This window comes from Cebus imitator, unplaced genomic scaffold (genome assembly GCF_001604975.1).
Source record: "Cebus imitator isolate Cc_AM_T3 unplaced genomic scaffold, Cebus_imitator-1.0 Scaffold281, whole genome shotgun sequence".
NCBI lineage: Eukaryota > Metazoa > Chordata > Mammalia > Primates > Cebidae > Cebus > Cebus imitator.
The window spans coordinates 3,271,065-3,295,118 of record NW_016107596.1 but is presented as its reverse complement, the minus strand read 5'-3'; the positions used below and the strand labels follow the sequence as shown (position 1 = coordinate 3,295,118).

Below are 24,054 nucleotides of genomic sequence, written 5' to 3'. Positions count from 1 at the left end.
AAAAATACAATAATTAGCTGAGCGTGGTAGCAGGCGCCTGTAGTTCCAACTACTTAGGAGGCTGAGGCAGAAGAATTGCTTGAACCCAGGAGGCAGAGGTTGCAGTGAGCTGAGATTGCACCATTGCACTCCAGCCTGGGTGATAGAGTGAGACTCCATCTTAAAAAAAAAAAAAAGAGAATAGTCCAACCCTTGTCCTCCTGACACCTCCAATCCATCCTCTCAGCCAACAACCAGATCCAATCATGTTCCCCTCAGCCTTGAAACACTTCAGAGCCTTTCTAGGTTTAACACTAAACCCAGCAGCCATAAAAAAGAGAATTGATGATTTGCTTATGGTAAGAAGAAAACAATTTCCCTATGGGGGAAAAAATCCATAGACAAAGTCAAAAGATAAACTGGGAAGCAATTTTTGTAACTCACTTCACATACAGAAGGCTACCTTTCTTAGTAGATAAAGAGCTCTTACAAATCAAAGTGGAAAAATACCATTATATTGATTTTCAAAAATTTAAGACAGTTTAAATATATATATATATATATAAAAGAATTATATATATAAAAGAGGTATTCTATTTAAATATATATATATATAAGAATTATATATATAAAAGAGGTATTCTATCTCATTCATAATAATAGAAAGGCAAATTACCACAATAAGAGAGTGTTTTCTATCTATAAAGTTGGAAAAAATGAAATATTTGATAATAGTTGGCAAGGACATGGAGAAACAGGTACTATCATACATCGCTGGTGGGAGTGTAACTTTGTACAACTTCTGTGAAGGGCACTGTTGTTGGATCTGTCAAATTGTAAATGTACATACCACTTAATCCAGCAATTCCCCTTCTAGGGCTTTAGCCTTATACTTACACATGTATTAGATTATTTACATATAACATTATTCACTGAAGCATTATTCTAGCAAAATATTGTAAATAAATATTAATTAAATCATGATGCATCTATAGAAAAGTTTATTATGCAGTTGTTGGCTGGGCGCAGTGGCTCACACTGTAATCCCAGTACTTTGGGAGGCCGAGGCGGGGCGGATCACCTGAGGTCAGAAGTTCAAGACCAGCCTGACCAACATGGTGAAACCCTGTCCCTACTAAAAATACAAAAATTAGCCAGGCCTGGTGGCAGGTGCCTGTAATCCCAGCTACTTGGGAGGTTGAGGCAGGGGAATCGCCTGAACCCTGGAGGTGGAGGTTGCTCTGAGCCGAGATCATGCCACTACACTTCAGCCTGGGGGACAAGAGCGAGATTCTGTCTCAAAAAAAAAAGTTTATTATGCAGTTGTTAAGAAAAAGGTGGTTCTTTACACATTGATATGGAACTATCTCCAAGATGTATTGTTGAGTAAGAACGCAAGCCACAGAACCAAGTGTTTAGTATTTACCATTAGTGATGGCCTGGAAATATGTCCACAAATTATTTTATATTCCTCCCTTCAAGAGAAGCATCCTAATTCTCCTCTAGAATGTGGGCTGGATTTAGGAACTTACTTCTAGTAATAGAGTGTGGCATAAGTAATGGTTTGTGATGTCTGCTATCAAGACATAAAAGGCAGTGTGATAGCCAGAACAACCTTGAAAATGAAGAACTAAGTTGGAGGACCCACACTTCCTGATTTCAAACTAACTAGAAATCAACAGTAATCAAGACAGCCTGGGCTGGTCACAGTGGTACATGCCTGTCATCCCAGTATTTTGAGAGGCTGAGAGGGAGGATTGCTTGAGCCCAGGAGGTTGAGACCAGCCTGGGCAATATAGCAAGACCCTGTCTTTTCAAAAATTAAGAAAAAAAAAAATTAGCGAGGCATGGTGGTGCAAGCCTGTGGTCCCAGCTACTGGGAGGCTGAGGTGGGAGATCAGTTGAGCCCAGGAGGTTGAGGCTGCAGTGAGCCATGATCACACCACTATACTCCAGCCTGGGTGACAGAGTGAGACCCTGTCTCAAAAAAATAAAATAAATAATTAAAATAAAATAAAATAAAAATTTTAAAAGACAGCCTAGTCTGGCATAAGGATAGATATATAGACCAATGGAATAGAATTGAGAGTCTAGAAAGTAATCTAAGTATCTATGGTCAATTGACATTTTACAAGAGTACTAGAACCATTCAATGAAAAAAGAACAATCTTGGTGCTGGGAAGTTGAATAGCCACATGCAAAAATATAAATTCAGACCCCGTATCTCACTCCATATACAAAAATTAACTCAGAGTGGATCAAAGACTGGACACAGTGGCTCACACCTGTAATCCCAGCACTTTGGGAGGCTGAGGCAGGTGGATCACCTGAGGTCAGAAGTTTGAGACCAGCCTGGCCAACATGGTAAAAACCTGTCTCTACTAATAATACAGAAATTAACCAGGTGTGGTGGCATGCACCTGTAATCTCAGCTAATAGGGAGGCTGAGGCAGGAGAATTGCTTGAACCTGGGAGGCAGAGGTTGCAGTGAGTCGAGATTGCACCACTGCACTCCAGCCTGGGTGACAGAGCAAAACTTCGCCTAAAAAAAAAAAAAAGAAAAAGAAAATGGTAGATCAAAGACCTAAATGTAAGAGCCAAAACTACAAAACTTTTAGAAGAAAACACAGGGGTAAATCTTTGTGATCTTGGATTTGGCAAGCCACTTTGGGAACCATCTGCCAGTTTCTCAAAATTTTAAATACGGAGTTGCCATTTGTCCTGGAAATCCTACATCTAGGTATGTATGCAAAAGAAATGAAGGCACATGTCTACCTGGAAACTTGTACACAAGGCCAGGCATGGTGGCTCACACCTGTAATCCCAGCACTTTAGGAGGCTGAGGTGGGCCGGATCACCTGAGGTCGGGAGATTGAGACCAGCCTAGCCAACAAGGTGAAACCTCATCTCTACTAAAACTACAAAAATTAGCCAGGTGTGGTGGTGTGTGCCTATAATCCCAGCTACTTGGGAGGCTGAGGCACAAGAATCGCTTGAACCTGGGCAGTGGAGGTTGCAGTGAGCTGAGATCACACCACTGCACTCCGACCTGGGCGACAGAGCGAGACTCTGTCTCAAAAAGAAAAAAATAATAAGTGGTGGCGCATACCTGAAATCCCACCACCTGAGGAGATCAAGGCAGAAGGATTGCTTGAGTTCAGGAGTTCAAGACCAGCCTGGGCAACATAGAGATAACTCGTTTTTACAAAATTTTTAAAAAATTAGCCAGGCATGGTGATACGTGCCTGTAATCCTAGCTACTTGGGAGGCTGAGGTGGGAGGATCACTTAAGCCCAAGAGATTGAGGCTGCAGTGAGCTATGACTGCAACACCGTACTCCAGCCTGGGTAACAGAGCAAGGCCCTATCGCAGAAAAAAAAAAAAAAGTCACATGTTGTATGATCCCATTCATTTGAATTGTCTAGAATAGGCTAATATAGAGAGACAGAAAGTAAATTAGTGGTTGCTTAGGGCTGAGGAGGATAGGGGGCCAGGAGTTAAGGAGTGACAGCTAAAGTATATGAGGTTTCGTCTTAAGAAACTGGTTGTGGTCATGGATGCATAACTCCATGAATGTACTAAAAACCATGTAATAGTTCACTTGATACGAGTGAATTATATGACATAGGAATTATATCTCAATACAGTTCTTGCCACCAAAAAGGGATGGGCAGCATGGCTTCTCCCTTTTTCTCTCTGAGAGCACTCATTCTGAGGTCTCCTGCCAGCACCCACAAGAATGAACTTAAAAGTGGGTCCTTCAGCCCAGTCATCCTTAGGATGACTGCACCCCCAGCTGAGGTCTTGGTTGCAACTTCATGAGAAACCCTGAGCCACAGCTACCTGCCCATCTAAGCTGCTCCCAAAGTCCTGTGTCTTTATAGAAACAAAGATCATAAATGCTTGTTGATTTGGGGGATTAAGTTTTGGGGTAAGTTTTTTGTTTGTTTGTTTGTTTGTTCTGGGTTTTGTTTTTTTGAAACAAGGTCTCACTCTGTCACTCAGGCTAGAGTGCAGTGGCACAGTCATGGCTCAATGCAGCCTTGACCTCTCTGGACTCAGGTGACCCTCCCACCTCAGCCTCCTGAGTAGCTGGGAATACAGGAATGTGCCACCACGCTCAGCTAGTTTTTGTATGTTTTTGTAGAGATGGAGTTTCACCATGTTGCCCAGGCTGGTCTCAAACTCCTGGGCTCAAGTGATCAGCCCACCTCAGCTCCTCAAAGTCCTAGGATTACACATGAGTGCCACTGTGCCCGGCTAGGGGTAATTTGTTATGCAGCCATAGATGATTAATACACTATTTATATTTTTTAAAAAACATGTTTGCATTTGCTTGCATATTTAAGAAATTTTTTGGAAAGGGTACTCAAACTGGTAATGGAGTTGTCTCTTGGAGAAACAGGTGGGGGTGAGGATGTAAAGGAGACTTATGTCTGCCTGTGTGCCCTTTTTACCTTCCAAATTTTGTCTTGTGTATATGTATTACTTTTCCAAACAGTCAAAAGTCTGGAAAAAATAAAAATAAAAACCTTCAACAATGAACTGCTATCTACAAATAAAGTCAGGTCAGGCATGGTGGCTCATGCCTGTAATCCCAGCACTTTGGGATACCAAGGTAGCCATCTGAGGTCAGGAGTTCAAGACCAGCCTGGCAAACATGGTGAAACCCCATCTCTACTAAAAATACAAAAATTAGCTAGGCGTGGTGGCGGGCACCTGTAATCCAAGCTATTCAGGAGGCTGAAGCAGGAAAATTGCTTGAACCCAGGAGGTAGAGGTTGCAGTGAGCTGAGATCACAGCACTGCACTCCAGACCAGGCGATAGAGTCAGACTCTGTCTCAAAACAAACAAAAATAAAGTGTGAACTCCTTACCATGACTTAGAAGGTCTCTACAGTCCAGCTCCAGCCGACTTCCCCAGTCTCAACTCTTACCTTTCCTGGTCTAGTTCCTTAGATTCCCCAGACACAGTAGCTATTCTCACCTCCATGCCTTTGATCATCCTCTTCCTCTTTCCTACCCATCCTTTAAGACTCAGGTCAAATGTTACCCTTTCTGGAAAATCTCCCCGGCTGTCCTTAACTATGTTGGAAGTTCCCTCGCTGCCCTCAGAATACCCTGTGCCTGAATCTCCCATTTCATGTATTGTACAACATTGTGATGATCTGTGTTTGTTTCTGCCTCTCCCATCAGACTATGAGCTTCCTGGGAGCAAGGATTCCTACTCAGGATCTCTAGAGGCTAGCACAGTGCCTCACAGACACAAGGATTTATGTGAGAAAGAAAAGAAGTGGGGTGGGGAGAGAAAAGTGAGGCAAAAGTAAAGGGACGGAAGGAAAGGAGAACATTAGAAGAGAAGAAAGAAAGTAAAACAGCCACTTGAAAGTACTAAAAAGAGAGAGGAGAAGGAAGGGAGAGTTGGGGGAGGAAGAAAGAAATGAGGGAGGAACAGAAGAAAGAGGGAGGGGAGGAGGGAGAGAGGAAAGAAATTCTCTCAATGCATTTATCAGTTATCATGGACATACAACAAAGACAGTGGAAGAATAAAATCCCAAATCAAATCTGAAATGAGACCCGGGGAAATATACCGGGCGCCGTGGCTCAGGCCTATAATCTCAGCACTTTGGGAGGCTAAGGTGGGAGGATCACTTGAGGCCAAGAGTTGAACAGTCTGGAAAACATAGTGAGATCCTGTCTCTACAAAAAATAAAACAAAGACTGAGGTGGGCTGATAACTTGAGCTCAGGAGTTCAAGACCAGCCTGGCCAACACGGTGAAACCCCATCTCTACTAAAAAATACAAAAATTAGCCAGAAATCGCTTGAACTCAGGAGGTGGAGGTTGCAGTGAGCCAAGATCATGCCACCTCACTCCAGCCTGGGCAACAGAGCAAGACTCCATCTCAAAAAATAAATTAAATAAAATAATTAACCAGGCATGGTGGTGTGTGCCTGTAGTCCTAACTACTGAGGGGGCTGAGATGGGAGTTTGGTGCTTGTCTTGCCCATGCTACCCCTCTGCCACTGCTCACGCTTGATGTATCTTTGAGGAAATCGACCTTTCTCCACTATCAGTCCATGTGTGGTTTCAGGGATGGGCATGTAGCTTGGGCCGTAAACAAAGTCACCATGATTAATTAAGAGGTGGACACTTGACCAAGCTGGGCTAATCTGCTGCCTCAGCCCTGGAATGTTTGCTGGAATTCTTCTTTTTCCACAGGCACTGCTAAGCTGAAACAATGTAAATTGGAGCTACTAGTAGCCTTATTTGTCACCTTGAAGACAGAAGTGGATTTAAAATGAGCGAACACAGAGGAACCAAGAAATGGAGAGAGACAGATTCTTCATGGCATGCTTTGAGCTTCTGGCTCTGTCCATGCCCGAAGCCAAATACTCTTGACTTTCAAATTAAGTGAGCCAATAAACCCTAGCCTCTTTATTTTATTCTAATTTATTTAAGCCAGCTCAAGTTTGGTTTCTGTCATTTGCCACTGAAGGACTGTTGACTAATATAGTGACCTAACTAGAGAGTATGCTCCCTGAGAGCAGGAATTGCATTGTATAGACTTAAGATCCTTAGAGACAGGGATGATGTCTTATGCATCTCACTATTACAGGACTAAACATTGGGATGGTTACAGAGCGGGTGAAAAACAAACAAAAGAATAAATGTCTTTTTGTATTTTTCCAATGGCCCCATGCTCTGTACTCAGAAGACCCTAAAATACTTGAATAAAAGTTAACAGGAACAAAATCATATGATAGGCACTTTAATTCTTATCTGACACAAACAAAGCCCTTTGATTCTCCACAGTTCCTCTAAGGATGAGTGATTTATCACTTTCTGAATGGAATGATCTTGATGGAAGAGTTGTTCCAGGATCCCCACAGGGCTGACATTTTTTACTTATTTTATGTTATTTTTCGCAGATACAAACCAAACAAAAAACAGGCTAGTCTCCAATTCCTGGCCTCAAGCAATCTTCCCACCTCAGCCTCCCACAGTGCTGGGATTATAGGCGTGAGCCACCATGTCTGACCAAAAGATACTTTATTTTATTTATTTATTTATTTTTGAGACAGAGTTTCACTCTTGTTGCCCAGGCTGGAGTGCAATGGTGCCATCTCAGCTCACCACAACCTCCACCTCCCAGCTTCAAGAGATTCTTCTGCCTCAGCCTCCCGAGTAGCTAGGATTACAAGCATCCGCCACCATGCCTGGCTAATTTTTATTTTTAGTAGAGATGGGGTTTCTCCGTGTTGGTCAGGCTGGTCTTAAACTCCAGACCTCATGTGATCAACTCACCTTAGCCTCCCAAAGTGCTGGGATTACAGGCATGAGTCACTGAGCCCAGCCCCCAAGAGATACTTTAAATCAGCTTACCTACTTGCTCCCCATCCCCTATGGTACAAATGGGAAACTGAGATTTAAACTTAAAGGCTTACTTAACACTACACGGTGAGTCACAGATCCAAGTCAGCCAAGAACCGCATTCCAACACTCGTAGTCCAGTGCTCTGGCCTCTGTCCTTGTGTCGCTTTATTAACCAAAGTGAACCAGTCACTCACCCAGAGAATTCAGAAATCTCTGAACAAAATGAAATAAACTGTTCAACTCTGCCAACTGCCCCCTCAGTCCACATGGGTGGGGCAGTAATGAAAGGGAAAGTGTCCTGAGCCAGAAGTCAAGAACCCCCAGTTGTAGAACTAGCTTCCTCCCTTATCAGCTGTGTGACTTTAAGTAAGCCCTTCCCATCTTTATACTGTTTCCTCTCTCTGAAACAGGGGGAGGGAAAGGTGAGATTTGATGGAGCTGATCTCTAAGGTCCCTGAAAATCTATGATTGTATGGGGGGATGTTGGACAGTTCATCAAATCTCCAAGATTAAGCCCACACAGATTACAGAGAATTTGAAGGCCAAGAGGTCAGCAACCCATCTGCAGACTCCAAATTAAGGTTGATGAATTGAGGGTTCCAGCTTGCCTTTGTAGGAGAAATAGACTAGAAATATATACTATCACCTCCCTGGGTACCACAGAGAAGTATGGAGCCATATTCCTCACATCCTATAGTTCACCTTTCTCATCCTCTTCAACAATCCTAAAAAATCCACATCTAAATTGAGTTGGGTGAGATGAATTTGAAACAGGTCCATTAGAATGTCCACCTCTGCCTTCTTCAAAGTAGTCCTTTTAGGAGTTTGGGCAATTTTTCCAATGAGGCAGTAATTCCTCCCTGCATTTTAAAAGTCCTCTTGTGGAAATAGACCAAATTCATGACTGGTCTTCATATACTCACACCTTGGCTTTCATTCCAAGTGACAATTATCAATTTGGTCACCCATTGTATTCTCTATACTTGACCTGGAGTGACTTCCAGCCATTTCCAAAAATTACGTTCCTCCTTTAAAAGATAGAGGTTTCAGGCCGGGCACGGTGGCTCACGCCTGTAATCCCAGCACTTTGGGAGGCTGAGGCGGGCAGATCATGAGGTCAGGAGTTTGAGACCAGCCTGGCCAATATGGTTAAACCCCATCTCTACTAAAAATACAAAAATTAACCAGGCGTGGTGGCATGCATCTGTAGTCCCAGCTACTCAGGAGGCTGAGGCAGAAGAATCGCTTGAACCTGGGAGGCAGAGGTTGTAGTGAACCGAGATTGTGCCACTGCACTTCAGCCTGGGCAACAAGCAAGACTCCATCTCAAAAAAAAAAAAAAAGAGGTTTCTTCTCAATGAAAATATTCAAGTGATTACACCCCATGCTCCAAAGCTAACTCTCTGCAATGCTTTGAGCAATGGAATAATCAGCAAGTGATATAATGCCTCCTCCAGGGGGTCTCTTTTGGAATGGCAGACACTTGTTGAATGTCCTGAGGTGCTTATTAAAAAAAAAAAATCTCTGCTGCATGATAATCACATTTCCCCCTTCTATTTCTCATTCCTGGAAGACTCCAAACTTTTCCCTTCACCTGCTCTCCTCTCTCACCCTTCCCATTCCCTGGCCCCACTTTCCCCAGACCAACTCTCTTCCCTGCCAGCAATTAGGCAAAAGCCCAAGTTGCTGAGTCTTCAAAATCTGTCTCTGATCAAAAGGTAGGTGGAAGTGGGAGACTCTAATGGATCCTGGAAAACTGTCTCAGCATTTCTCATTCCCAAAAGGGCCTTCTCTGGTTCTTAGGGTAAGATGACTGTCTTGGTCAAGCATTTCAGAGGGTCCCAGGGACTCATTCCCATTGGGCATGGCACCAGAACTTTCCTGCCTGGTGCAAAGGTGGGGGTGGGGGATGGAGACCTGCCCTCCAGAGACCCATGTTGCCCAGTGCTTTCAACCACTCACATCTCAAACATTGGAAAAGCACTATAGACAGCCTCTCCCACCCCATCACAGCATTTTAAACACTACCAAACCCTCTTTTGTTTGTCCTTTTGAAATCGTCTCCACTGTTTTACAGAGGAGGAAACCGAGCCTCAGAGAAGTAAAGTGGAACACCCAAGTTGATAGCGTCAGCAAGTTAAAAGTCCAAGGCAGAACTCTTGATTCCCCATCTCATGCTTTTTTTCAACGTAACAGAAATCGATCATACCTACAGCAACCTCTCATTGAGATAAATATTTCCCCCAAGATAGCCAACAGAGACCCTTAGAGACACTAACATGATGCTAACCCATCAATAAATGCAGTCTGCCCATATCCAAGCAAACAGACCCGCCTACCCAGTCCTAAGGCTCTGTCCTCTGCCCTAAGGTGTCTCTCTCCAGCGCACCCCCTCCCCAGTAGCCACTGAGGGTCCCTCAGCCAAGGAGGTGTGTGTCTTAACACAGAGAAGCAGAATCTATCTGACCCCTTCAGGAAGGGGACCTGGCAGGAAAGAGCCCCATCCTCGACGCCTGTTCCGGGGGTTCTGCCCAGCCCCTCCCCTACCTGCCAAGAGCTGCATCCAGGCGCAGATCTTGTAGACCGTAGCCGTGTTGCAGAAGAAGAAAAGCGCAAAGCAGGTGATGCAGCCGAGGATCAGCACCATGGAGAGCAGCACGAAGAAGGCGGCCGCCTTGAAGGCGCTGGACGGGATGGTGCTGAAGTCGGTGAAGGAGCCCCGGCAGGTGAGCTCGCGGCCCGCCAGCCCGCTGCCCACGCAGTAGTGGAAGAGGCCGAAGTAGCCAGGCTTGGGAGTGCTCACGCTGTCGCCCACCCAGTAGGGCTGGATGAAGACCACCACGTTGATGATGGCGAAGCAGATGGTGAAGATGGCCCACAGCACGCCGATGGCCCGCGAGTTCCGCATGTAGTGCTCGTGGTAGAGCTTGGAGGCTTCCTGCGAGGGCAGCATGGTGCCCGGGGGCGGGGCCGGCGGCGGCGGCGGCTGGCTGGGGCCGCCAGCCCGGGACGGAGCGCCGGGCTGCCGGGCGGGAGCTGGGGACGCACGCGAGAAGCGGCCCTAAGTCAAGGAACCCGCGAGGGCGGGGCCTGGGGCAGAGATGGGGGCGTCTGGGAGCTGATATGGGGAGAGAGGAGGGAGTCATGAGAGTGTTGGGGTGGTGTCTAGGGGGACTGGCAAAGGTCTCCTGTTGGGGGGCCTAGGAAGGGGCCATGAAAAAGTTGGGGGGCTCCTGGGATGGGGATGTGAGACCTGAAAGTGAGGGGGAGGTGCTTGAAAGTGGTCATGGGGGAGTTGGGGAGGGGATTTGGGAGCTGGTATTAGGGGAGTAGGAGGGGACGGGGGGGAGGTGGAATGGAGGCTGGAGACTGGCATTGGAGGATTAGCAGAGGGGCTGAATTTGAGGAGCTCCGAAGGGAATTTGGGGGCTGGTATTAAGGGGTAGGAGGAGGTCTGGTACTGGGTGTCTAGGAAGGGACTATGAGGCGGTGGTGGGCGCTTCTAGGATAGGGAAAGAGGGAATTTAAGAGGCTGGGACTGGGTGATTGGGAAGATGATATGGGGGCTGGGACGGGGAATAGGGGCTGGTATGGGGGTCTAAGAGAGCAAAGTGGCAAAATTAGGATACGGCTAGAGGGGAGTCGGAGGCTGGGACTGCTGGACACCGGGCGAGGTGGGGGGGTGTCCTCAGAAGCCAGGGCTGGAGGTAGGCTGGAGGGAGCCTAGGATTGGCGGGCCAGGATTGGGGAGAGGGGCTTTCCAGGCCAAAGGGACGAAAGACCGGGGCTGGTGGGCAGCGGGGCCCGCGAGGGATGGGCGGTGTGCAGGGGCTGTCTCCGGGGGGCCGGGGAGCGGCCGGGCCCAAGTAGGGCCGGGGTTGGGGGGGGCGGCTGCCCCGCGCCCAGGCCGGACGCGCGCGAGGCTGCGGCCGGGGGGAGAGGGTGCGGGGAGACCAACCTGGGCACGGTCGGGGGCAGCGGATCCGGGACTGGCACGGCCTAGGCGCCGCGGCTCGGCGCTCCCAGCAGCGGCTGCCTCGGCCCAGGCGGCGGCCTCTGCGCGGCCTCCATCTTGCTCGGGTTCTCCCCGGGGCGCGCTCCCGCGCCAAGGCGCGCGCTCTCGTGCACCAGCGCGGCCCGGCGGAGGCGCGCTCCCGCGCGGGCGTGCGGGACTGAGCGGGGCGGAACCGGGGAAGGGTGCTCCTGGTTCTGGCGTTTGGGGGGAAGGGTGGCCACGATCCCCGGGGTCCCCCAGCGGGGGCAGCAAGCACCCCTCCACAGTAGGGTCCCCTGATGTGGGGGACTCCCTTCTTCCATCCTGAGCTGAGGTGCTGTGAGGCCCCACAAAGCCCACGGGAGTGGGGGAGGGGCTGGAGGGGGTATTATCTGATAGGATTTGAACTGGATCTCTTGCTCCCAGTTACCTCCCCTACAACCTAGCACAGTGCCTGAAGTTACACCATTACGCTTTCAGTCCTTTAGGTCTTGGAGGCGTTGAAGGTTCCCAGAGTCTCCTAGGAAACTGTTAACACCCCTGGGAGAGGGAACCCCCTAAACTGCTAGCAGCCCACGCCTGCGATGGGGATTCGTTGGCCACCAGGGCAAGGAGCAAAGCCTGGGGAACGGGACCCAGAGTGAGTACTAGGGGACAGGAGAGAAAGGGGCTGGGACATTTTGGGTTTCCCTCCCTACACTCTCCCCTGCCCCCAGCCGAGTGCCTGACATGAAGTAGGCACACCATAAAGATGTGTTAAAGAACAAAGCATCAAAGGCCAGGCACAGGGTTAGGCCACAGAACACCCCAGGGGCACTCCAACGGAAACAGCATGGGTCATTTCTTTCCCAGCTGGAAAATAGCCTTTGACTTAGGACCTGTCAAGATGATGTGGGTTGGAACCCAGACAACTGTCTCTGTGACCTTGCACCACCACTCTCTCTAAACCTGTTTCCTCATCTGTAAAGTGGACGGATATATAAGTGGGGTGAGGTGGCAAAAAGTAATCCATGTTAGCAGGTCTCAAACACTGGACCCCATACACAGGTCAATCTCAAAACATCTATCTGGATCTGGGAACAGTGTCTCATGCCTGTCATCCAAGCTACTAGGGAGGGTATGGTGGGGGAACCGCTTGAGGCCAGAAGTTCAAGGCTGCTATGGGCTATGATCATGCCACTGCACTCTAGCTTGTGCTACAGAGACAGACCTTTTCTCTAAAAGAAATAATAAAATACAACAGGAAATGAATTTCTATCTGCAGAAAAATAATCATGTAAGATTGCCAGTTGTCTTCTCCAGTGGGGAAGTAGGACTGCTCTTTTTGTTTTGAGATTATGTATTTCCTACTTTCTTAGCGCAAAAAAAATCCACTTATTTTAAGAAATAGTGGTGATAGTTAATGGGAGGTTTTAAAAATGTCTTTATTTGGCAAAATAAAAATAGGTAGCCTATTTCAATCCCAAATTTTATTAAAGTTAAGGATCCATAAAATCCCACAATTTGAAGACCTTGGAACCATATGAATTAGTCTCATTCAGTGCCTGAACATGAGGTGCTCAATAAATTTTGGTTGCCCCTTCCACTTGGTTTCTTGAAAGGCAACCTGGCTGTTTCCTGAGAACCCTGCGATCCTGGAATCATGAGCTGAAGGGTCTGTGGAGAGCGTTTCATTCTATACGTTCTCCCACTTTACAGATGGGGAACAGAGGTCAAAGAAGGGGGTTGACTTATCCAGAGAGGTAGATAGATCCTGCTGTCAGGCCTCTAAGTCCAAACCTGGCCGTTATAGCCTTGGTGACCTGCACGTACACCCCTTAATGGTCTTCAGGAGCCAGAAAGTCTGAAGTAACCGGATGGACACAAAGAGAAGTGAAACGACTGCTTCCTGCCTCAACTGATTGCTCACCCCCTGCAACATTCAACCATTGTTCCTGCTCAACCGTGCAAAATTTCCCCCCCCAAGACATTACGTTTCTCAAGTCCCCCACCCCTGTAACTGAACCCTTCCCACTGCTTGCAACCAATAACCCCCACCCTTATGACCAGGCCTGTTTGTAATAGATAACCCTCTACCCTTGTGACCATGCATCCTGTGATGCCCTTCCCCTCCCTAAAATAGACAACCACCTTTAACTGACCATTTTGCCCCAACCTATAAACCAGTTCCTATTCCTACATCCCTCGCCTAACTCCTTTCTTGGACTTGGCCTGCTTGCAGCTAAGCGCTAAATAAAACGGCCTTGTTGCCCACATGAAGCCTGCTTGGTGGCCTCTTTACATGAACAATGTGCCTAACACCTGCCAGTCAGACTGATCAACCTGATTCATTAATTTATTTAATCGTCCAATAAATGTGTGAGTTCCTGTGATGTGCCAGGCACAGTTACCAGACTAAGCACTGGGGAGAAGGTGGTCAGTGAAACAGACATGGTCCCTGTCCATGAGCTCTCATGGAGCTCACAGCTTCACACAAGATGGAAGGTGATGGGGGCAAGGAGCAGGGAGGTGGCCGTAGTTAAATAGCATCTCAGAGTCCCTCTGGGCTGCTCTTGGTTTGGGTCCTGTCTTGAGTATACCAGGTCATTTATTACTCTTTACTCCTTACTCGCCTGAATTATTGCCTTATTGTCTAGCCTGCTGAGCCAAGCTAAGCAGTCCTGGGAAAAAAATCATAAAAATCCACTTACTACTTTCCCTCAAGGCAAGAAGTGAGTTCTTGCTAAGATGGACCCCCAGTTCCTCTGTGGCTGCTCTGCAGAGCAAAGACACCCTGTAGAGGTCTGCCCACCACCCACTCATTTCTGACAACAGTGCTTTTTCTTTGAAGATCCTTCTTTCTCCACACTTGATCCCTTAGTGGGTCTCTCTCTCTCTCTTTTTCTCTCTCTCTCTGTCACACACACACACACACACACACACACACACACACACAACATACACACACCATACTCCACTCCAGAGGGGGCAAATGACCAGGCCTGGACAATGAGAAAACTCCATTGTCCTGGACATAGTGACTGGTTCATGAGTGGCCCCATAACACAGGTCGAAGAGTTGAGAATAATATCCAGCTCATGAGTTGCAGTTTACAGAAAAGAGGTATTCGCTTTCTATTAAATGTGTTGAGCTGAGGGAATTGTGAGCTGAAGGTAGTGGAGACAGAGCTTCAGCAGATAACTTGTCTAAAAATAAGGTCTACATAAAGGAAAGCTATGAAATGGAGAAGGAGGTCAGGCATGGTGGCTCATACCTGTAATCCCAGCATTTGGGAAGCCGAGGCAGGCGGATCACTTGAGGTCAGGAGTTTAAGACCAGCCTGGCCAACATGGCAAAACCCTGCCTCTACTAAAGATACAAAAATTAGCCAGGCGTCGTGGCGGATGCCTGTCATTCCAGCTATTTGGGAGGCTGAGGCAGGAGAAGCCCTTCAATCCGAGAGGCAGAGGTTGCAGTGAGCCGACATCCTGCTACTGTACTCCACCCTGGGCAATGGAACGCAACTCCTCTAAAAAAAAAAAAAAAAAAAAAGAAGAAGAAGAAGAAAGAAATGGAGAGAGAGCATTCAGGCGACATAGTCTGAGCACTTGGATCCATCTGTGCCTGAATATCTACTTCTGAATTGTTTTTTTAAGGTTATCCAATAAACCAATTTTTACTTAAGCCAGTTTGAGTTAGTTTTTAATAACTTCCAATCAAAATAACTAACCTCAATAATTTACCTACATTTCTCCGAAAAAGGTAGGGGCATTATTTATCCAATATGCCACTTTTATAGAAAAGTGCCTGGGCCAGGCTGGGTGGCTCACGCCTGTAATCCCAGCACTTTGGGAGGCCAAGGTGGGTGAATCACCTGAGGTCAGGAGTTGGAGATCAACCTGGCCAAAATGGTGAAACCCTGTCTCTACTAAAAATACAAAAGTCAGCTGGGTATGGTGGCGTGCACCTGTAATCCCAGCTACTCAGGAGGCTGAAGCAAGAGAATCACCTGAACCCAGGGGGCAGAGGTTGCAGTGAGTTGAGATTGCACCATTGCACTCCAGCCTGGGCAGCAACAGTGAAACTCTGTGAAAGAAAGAAAAAGAGAGAAAGAGAGGAAGGAAGGAAGAAAGGGAGGGAGGAAGAAAAGTGCCTTGATGAGTAAGCTACTCCTGATAGACTGAAAGTAAAAGACCAGAATTGGAAGCCTATCTCTGCCACATGTTAACTGTGTAACCAGGATGACGATGCTACTCCTCAGAGCATTGTTTTCTTCATTTGTCAAGTGGAGAAGAACGTACTTCCTTCCCACAGATGTTGTGAGGATTAAAAGAGATAATGGATAGGAAAAGAGCTTTGTAAGCTGAAAGAGGCTATAAATGCAAGTGATTATCATTAAAGTTTAATAATAAGTGACTTGTCCGAAGAGTAGAAATAGCAGTAGTATTGGAAATGCACTTTCTGAGCCTTAAGAAGCTGGGACAGGACATGTTCTCATTTTAAAGACTAAACTTGGAGCAGTTACAGAAAGAAAATTTGAGAGCTCTCTACGGGAAAAACATCTTATCGACCCTAGGGAGGGGCCAGATCAGGATGGAAGACTCATGCGATTCCGATGAGGACTGTAGCTCTTAAGCAAGGATGATGCTGGACTGTATTTGGATGAGAAGAGAAGCCCTGGACACTTTTAGCCAATATCCTGCTGAGGAATGATTTGCAGCTTGCTGGTAGCTCTTACTGCACTCTAGGTCCCCTGTTCATTGTCTTACCTGTATCATCTCATTTAATCTTTACAGTAACTCTATGAGGTAGTGTTCTGGCAGAATTGTGTCCCCTACAAAATTCATATGTTAAAGTCCAATTGCCCAATACCTTAGAATGTGACTGTATTTTGAGACAGGGCCTTTAAAGAGATGACGAAGGTAAGAAGAGGTCTTACGGGTGGGCCCTAATCCAATATGCCTGGAATCCTTATAAAAAGAGATTAAGACACAGACAACACAGAGACCAAGGGATAATTGTGCAAGGACCTGGCAAGAAGGCAGCCATCTATAAGCCAAAGAAAGAAGTCTCAGAAGAAACATTTGTCAACATTTAGACTTCTAGCCTCCAAACCTGCGAGAATATTAATTTTTGTTGTTCAAGCCACACAGTGTGTAATATTTTTTATGGCAGCCCTAGCAAACTGATAGAGGGAGGCACTACTGCATGCCCATTTTACAGATGAGAACACTGAGGTTCTTTGATATGCCCGAAGTCACACCTCTAGCAAGTAGAAGAGCTGGGGTTCATCCCCAAGCAATCTGAACCAAAGCCCACATTCTTAATTGTCATGTCATATAAACTATTCTCAAGAATGGATTCAATTCTTTTTTTTGTGTGTGTGTGTCTCGCTCTGTCGCCCAGGCTAGAGTGCAATGGCACAATCTTGGCTCACTGCAACCTCCACCTCCCGGGTTCAAGGGATTCTCCTGCCTCAGCCTCCCGAGTAGCTGGGATTACAGGTGTGTACTATCATGCCTGACTAATTTTTATATTTTTTTTTTCTTAAAGATGGGGTTTCACCATATTGGTCAGGCTGGTCTCGAACTCCTGAACTCAGGTGATCTGCCCACCTCAGCCTCCCAAAGTGCTGGGATTACAGGCGTGAGCCACCGCGCCCGGCTTAATTTTTGTATTTTTAGTAGAGATGGGGTGGTTTCACCATGTTAGCCAGGCTGGTCTCAAATTCCTGACCTCAGGTGATACACCCGCCTCAGCCTCCCAAAGTGCTAGGATTACACAGGTGTGAACTACTGCTTTCGGCCTATGATTCAATTCTTTACAACTGCTCTGCAAGTGCATTTCCAACACTACTGCTATTTCTACCCTTTGGACAAGTCACTTTTTATTAAACTTTAATGATAATCAAAGTGTTGATTATCATTAAAGTTTAATAAAAACTTTGATAATCAAAGTGTTGATAGTGTTGATTACGAACACAAGCACTAGCATCAGACCATCTGAGTTCAAGTGTCATTTCTGCACATTACTAACTGCTTTTAAGTCTCAGTTTCCTCATCTTTAAAGTGAGGGTGATAACAATAATAGTGTCTTCTTCCCAAATTTTTCAAGATTGAATGTGACATTGTGCACACAAAGTGCTGAGCACTTGAAAAACATTCAAAAGCTATTTGCTGTTAATATTGTATATCTAGAAAGTGGTAGTTCCAGAAATGAAACCTGGGTTTGTTTTCATCCACACCTCATGCATACATTCCTTACATCAATCTTTAAGTTCCTAAGCCCCTAAGGGTAGGAATTAGAGCTATAAAGTCAGATAAATAGGTATTTGTATTCTAATCTGATACCTAAGAGCTTGTGTGAGTTTGGCTTTTTTTGTTGTTGTTGTTAAAAAAAAAAAAAAAAAAAAGTATAACTCTGTGGAGTACAGTCTAGGTGTGGTGGCTCATACCTGTAATTCCAGCACTTTGGGAGGCCGAGGTAGATGGATCACTTGAGGTCAGGAGTTCAAGACCAGCCTGACCAACATGGTGAAACTCCATCTCTACTAAAAAAATACAAAAAAATTTAGCCAGGCATGGTGGTGCGCACCTGTAATCCCAGCTACTCAGGAGGCTAAGGCATGATAATCACTTGAACCCAGGAGGCAGAGGTTGTGGTGAGCTGAGATAACACCACTCCACTCCAGCCTAGGCAACACAGTGAGACTCCATCTCAAATAAATAAGTGTATGGAGTACAAATGCAATTTTGTTTCATGCATAGATTTGTTGTGGTAAAGTCAGGTTTTTAGGGTACTCCTCACCCAAATAATGTGCATTGTATCCATTAAGTAATTTCTCATTATCCTCCCCCCACCCCTCACCCTTCTGACTTTCCATTGTCTATTATTTCACTCGTATGAGTTTTTAAAAATTATCTGAACCTCATTTTTCTAACTTATAACATTGAACCTACAACTGCTTAACCTTACATGGTAAAATACATAAGGTGCTGGTCACACAGTAGATGCTCAGTTAACGTTAGCACAGAGGATTTTATCTTCTGTGGGAGGTTAGATCCTAAAGACAAATGCAACTGGGGAGGTGTATAGTATAAATTATCCTCAAAAATTTCCTTAATTGTCCATAAAATACAATAACCAAGGTTTTATATATATTATCCCATCCTGTACTTCACAGGTGCTAAAATTGGAGAAAACAGAGAGAAACTAAAGAAAGAAACAAAGAAAGTCTATTTGAAGATGTGAAAACATTCAACTGTTCTGCCTTTTTAAAAAGTCATTATTCCTTTGAAAATATGGGAAAGATGGAAAATTACAAATGATTCATATTTGCCTATAGAATTTGCTCTTTACAGGTTCTTAATCTATGAAGTCTACAAAGCATTAATACATTAAATAGGTACATTTGTGCTTATGAAGATAAAGATAAACAGGATAGTCATCTCTTAAGGAATCAGTCTTTAAATTAAATGTGTGTATGAAGCCATCATTATATGCTGAAATGGAAAACCTGTAGGATTTGTCTATTGTTGTAATTTTTTAAAATAGAGATAGGGCCTCACTATATTGCCCAGGGCCTTGAAGATATTTTTTCCCCAAACTGCTGGACTAAAGAGATCCTCCTACTATGAGGTCAAGAGATCAAGACTATCCTGGCCAACATGGTGAAACCCCGTCTCTACTAAAAATACAAAAATTAGCTGGGTGTGGTGGTGCACGCCTGTAGTCCCAGCTGCACGTGAGGCTGAGGTAGAATAGCTTGAACCTGGAAGGCAGAGGTTACAGTGAGCGGAGATTGAGCTACTGCACTCTAGCCTGGGCCACAGAGCAACTTCGTCTCAAAAAAAAAAAAAAAAAAAAAAAAGAGACCCTCCTGCCTCAGCTTCCCAAAGTGTTGGGATTACAGACATGAGTCTCCACGCCTGGCTGGATTTCTTCTACTCAGCACTCTCTCCTTTTTTTCTGATGACAACCCCTCCTGCCCTCTTGGGGTAAAGCAGGAGATGTGTGTTTCAGTTTAGCCAGTCATACTGCCCTGCCCACCTGGCTTTAATGCTTTGCCTCAGGATGGACAACTGAGCCCATCCTAATCAATCAGCATCTTCTCTGGGGGAAGGGGAATGAGAGAGAGAGAGGAGAGAGAGACATAAATTGTAAAGATGCTAACTTTAAGTTGCAGATGGTCATGTCCACAATCCTGTGGCAGAGCCTGAGAGAATAAGGTCAACATGTGCACAGAAGCTAGGTTGACAGATGGAAGATTTTTTTTTTTTTTAATTTTTGAGATGGGGTCTTGCTGTGTTGCCCAGGCTGGTCTTGGACTCCCTGGCTCAAGCAATCCTCCCACCTCATCCTCCTGAGCAGTTGGAATTACAGGTGCAAGCCACTGTGCCCAGCTGATGGAGAGATTCTTAATGCTGTTTCAGATCCTGTGGTCAAAACTATACTTGGCTTTCCAAAATTACACCTGCCTTTCCATGATTTGCTTAGATCTCTCTTTTCATTTGAAACCTCTCTTTCAAATAATGGTTTGAGGCCGGGCACGGAGGCTCACACCTGTAGTCCCAGCACTTTGGGAGGCTAAGGCGGGCGGATCATGAGGTCAAGAGATCGAGACCATGGTGAAACCCCGTCTCTACTAAAAAATACAAAAATTAGCTGGGCGTGGTGGCGTGCGCCTGTAGTCCCAGCTACTTGGGAGGCTGAGGCAGGAGAATTGCTTGAACCTGGAAGTCAGAGGCTGCAGTGAGCCAAGATCACGCCACTGCACTCCAGCCTGGCACCTGGCGACACAGCGAGACTCTGTCTCAAAAAAACAAAATAAAATAAATAATAATGATGGTTTGAATTAGCTTTCTGGGTCCTGTTCCTGGCAGTCCTCGATAGTGCTGTATCTTTCTTCTTCCTCTCTCAATCCCACACATTATCTCTTGCTCTTTGACTTGGGGATCAAGTCATTTATTTCTTCAACCACAAGCCAAGGAGAGAGGCATTAGAAGAAATACAGTTTGCCAACTCCTGAAATGCTAACCTCCAGAACTGTGAGAAAATTAATTTTTGGCCTGTAATTCCAGCACTAGCCTGACCAACATGGTGAAACCCCATCTCTACTAAAAATACAAAAATTAGCCCAGTGTGGTGGCACATGCCTGTAGTCCCAGCTACTCAGAAGGCTGAGGCGGGAGAATCACTTGAACCCAGGAGGTGGAGTTTGCAGTGGGCAAAGACCATGCCATTGTACTCCAGCCTGGCAACAGAGTGAGACTCCATTAAAAAAAAAAATTTTTTTTTTATTTCAAAAGAAAACAATTGCAATCAGCTTTTCAACTCTGTTAGTGAGGCCTAAAGGAGAAGAGTACTTTTTAAAAAAAAATTTACTTTGAAATGCATAAAACACAAAATAGATTAATAGATAGAAAGATGGAGAGATGAAGAGATATGTGATAAGACATGGCAAATGTTATTGGTAGAATTTAGGCAGTGAGTATATGGCTGTATACTATAAGACTCTTTTTCATTTAACTTATTTTTTCTTTTTCCTTCTTTTTTTCACTTTTTATTTTACACTGTAAAATTATTTCAACTTCTAAGATATTGGAAATTTTTTATTTTAAAATTTTGGGGAGAAAAATCTCCCATTATGATTGCTGATTTTCCAGTTTCTCCAGTGAGTGTGTCAAGTTTTGCAGCATATAATTAGACTAGTTGTTGGCTTCATAGTAGGATTCTTTTGGCCAGTATTTCTCTGGTGCATATTCCCTTACCTTTAACCTTTCTGTGTCATATGTTTGTTTGTTGTTGTTGTTGTTTTTGAGACGGAGTTTCACTCTTGATGCCCAGCCTGGATTGCAATGGCACAATCTCAGCTCACCACAAGCTCTGCCTCCTGGTTCAAGCAATTCTCCTGCCTCAGCCTTCTGAGTAGCTGGGATTACAGGAATGTGCCACCATGTCTGGTTAATTTTGTGTTTTTAGTAGAGACAGGGTTTCTCCATGTTGGTCAGGCTGGTCTCAAACTCCTAACCTCAGGTGATCTGCCCACCTCAGCCTACCAAACTGCTGGGATTACAGGCATGAGCCACCACACCCAGCCTCTGTGTCATATGTTTTTAACATGCCTTTTGTAAAAATGAAATAGAGAAATCCAATATGATGCCAGGGTTTGTGGATTGGGGAAAAAAAAGAAATCCAATATGAAAATCTATGTCTCATAATAGGTAAAATTAATCTGTTTATATTTATTGTGATTATTGATCAATTCCAATTTATTTCTACCATCTAATTTGCTGTTTTACATTCACTATGCTTTTTCTATGCATCTTTCCCACCTTTTCAGCCTTCATTTTATTGTTTAAATTTTCTTTATTCTTTGTTTTCCATCTGCTTGTTTAGAAATCTGTAATTCATACCTTGTGAGGCTGCTCCCCATTTAGCATTTTTCTCTTGGTTTTCAAGACCAGAGCTTTACACAAACTGCCTTTCGACATAACTTTTTTTTTTTGACCAATATTTATATAAGAAAATTTTATATTTATGTCCCCAAAACTCAGTAAAGCATTTTATACAAAATTCAGTGCACGAAATATCTTAAGATACATTCCAACTACTATTGGTAGAATATCAGAATCAAGTATTCTTTGAAAAGGGTTCCCTGGCCAGGCAACATGGCTCACACCTGTAATCCCAGTATTTTGGCAGGCAAAGGCAGGAGTCACTGAGTCCAGGAGTTCAAGATTACAGTGAGCTATGATTGAGACACTGCACTCCAGCCTGAGTGACAGAGGGAGACTGTCTCTCTCTGTTTTTTTTTTTAAAGCATTCCTCCGAGTCAACAAAGAGGGTATGAACCTCAGTCCTTGTTGAGTGAGTCACAACTAAAAGAGTCATTGCAGTATCATGTTATTGTATATAAAACAATTATTTGCTAACAGCTGTATAATTCATTTGGGATTGGGAAACAATGATTTTTGGTTTTGATTTGTCTGTGTATGGTAAAATATACAAAACATAAAATTTACTCTTTTAACCGTTATTAAATATACAATTCACTGGCATTAAGTACATTCACAATGTTGAGCGACCATCACCACTGTTCATTTCCAAAATTTTTTTATGCTAAGCAGAAACTGTGTACTCATTAAAAAACAACTTCTGGCTGGGCGCAGTGGCTCACGCCTGTAATCCCAGCTCTTTGGGAAGCTGATGCAGGCGGATCACCTGAGGTCAGGAGTTCAAGACCAGCCTGATCAACATGGGGAAACGTCGTCTCAAAAAGAAAAAATAAAATAAATTAAAAATAAAAATAAACTTCCTATTTCTTGCTCCCAGATAACCTCTATTCTACTTTCTGTCTTATGAATTTGCCTATTCCTGGCACTTCATCTAAGTGGAATCATACAGTATTTGTCCTTTTGTATCTGGCTTATTCATTTAGTATAATCTCTTCAGGGTTCATCCGTGTTGCAGCATGTATCAGAATTTCATTCTTATTAAAGCTGAATAATATTCTATTGTATGTATATACCACATTTTGCCTATCCTCATCCATTGATGGACATTTGTGTTGTTTGCATCTTTTGGCTATTGTGAATAACACTGGTATGAACATTGGTGTACAGATATTTGAGTTTCTGCTTTCAATTTTTTTAGGTATATACCTAGAAATTAAATGCTGGATTATATGGTAATTTTATGTTTAACTTTTTGAGGAAATGCAATATTGTTTTCCACAGTGGCTGCTGCATTTTACATTCCTACCAGCAATGTACAAGTATTCCAATTTCTCCATCTCTTTGTCAACACTTGCTACTTTCCAGTTTTTTACTTGTTTTTTTAATAGGTATCAATTGGTATGAGAAGTGGTATTTCATTGAGGTTTTGATTTGTGTTTTCCTAATGACTAGAGATGTACATCTTTTCATGTATTTATTGACCATTCATATGCCTTCTTTGGAGAAATGTCTATTCTCAGCCTGGCTCGGTGACTCACACTTGTAATCCCAAAACTTTGGAAGGCCAAGGTGGGCGTATCAGTTGAGGTCAGGAGTTTGAGACCAGACTGGGCAACATGGCAAAACGCTGTCTCTACTAAAAATACAAAAATTAGCCAGGCATCGTGGCAGGCACTTATAATCTCAGCTAATAGGGAGGCTGAGGCAGGAGAATTGCTTGAACCTGGGAGACAGAGGTTGCTGTGAGCTGAGCTTGCGCCACTGCATTCCACCCTGGGTGACAGAGGGAGACTACATCTAAAAAAAAAAAAAAAAAAGAAAAAAGAAATGTCTATTCTCATTCTTTTCCCTTCACTCTCTGAATAGTGCTCTTCGATACACAAACATTTTTAATTTTGAATGAAGTATAATGTATCTCTTTTTTCTTTTGTTGTCTGTGCTTTTGGTGTCATATCCAAGAAATCATTGCCAAATCCAGTTGTCATAATGCCTTTCTCCTTATTTTTTCTTGTAAGAGTTTTATACTTTTACCTCTTACATTTAGGTCTGTAGTCCATGTAAGTTAATTTTTGTACATAGTATAAGGTAAGGGTCCAACTTCATTCTTTTCTGAATGGATATCCAGGTTTCCCAGCACCATGAACGAAAAGACTGTCATTTCCTTAATGAATGGTCTTGGCTCTCTTTTTGAAAATCAACTCACCATATCTGTGATATGCTGGAATCTCCATATTGCTGGAATCTCCTTTTTTTTTTTTTTTTTTTTTT

At 44.4% G+C, this 24,054-nt stretch overlaps 1 protein-coding gene across 1 annotated transcript in view; it reads right to left on the bottom strand.

Moving 5' to 3' along the window:
- The window catches only part of LHFPL4 (LHFPL tetraspan subfamily member 4), a 45,345-nt gene extending 34,868 nt beyond the window's left edge, over nucleotides 1-10,477 (bottom strand). Inside the window, exon 1 of the mRNA XM_017501571.2 lies at nucleotides 9,904-10,477. Within this exon, the coding sequence (XP_017357060.1) occupies nucleotides 9,904-10,309 (406 nt within the window). The 5' untranslated portion in view covers nucleotides 10,310-10,477. The remainder of the gene's footprint in view (nucleotides 1-9,903) is intronic.
- Between the last annotated feature and the right edge of the window lie 13,577 nt (nucleotides 10,478-24,054).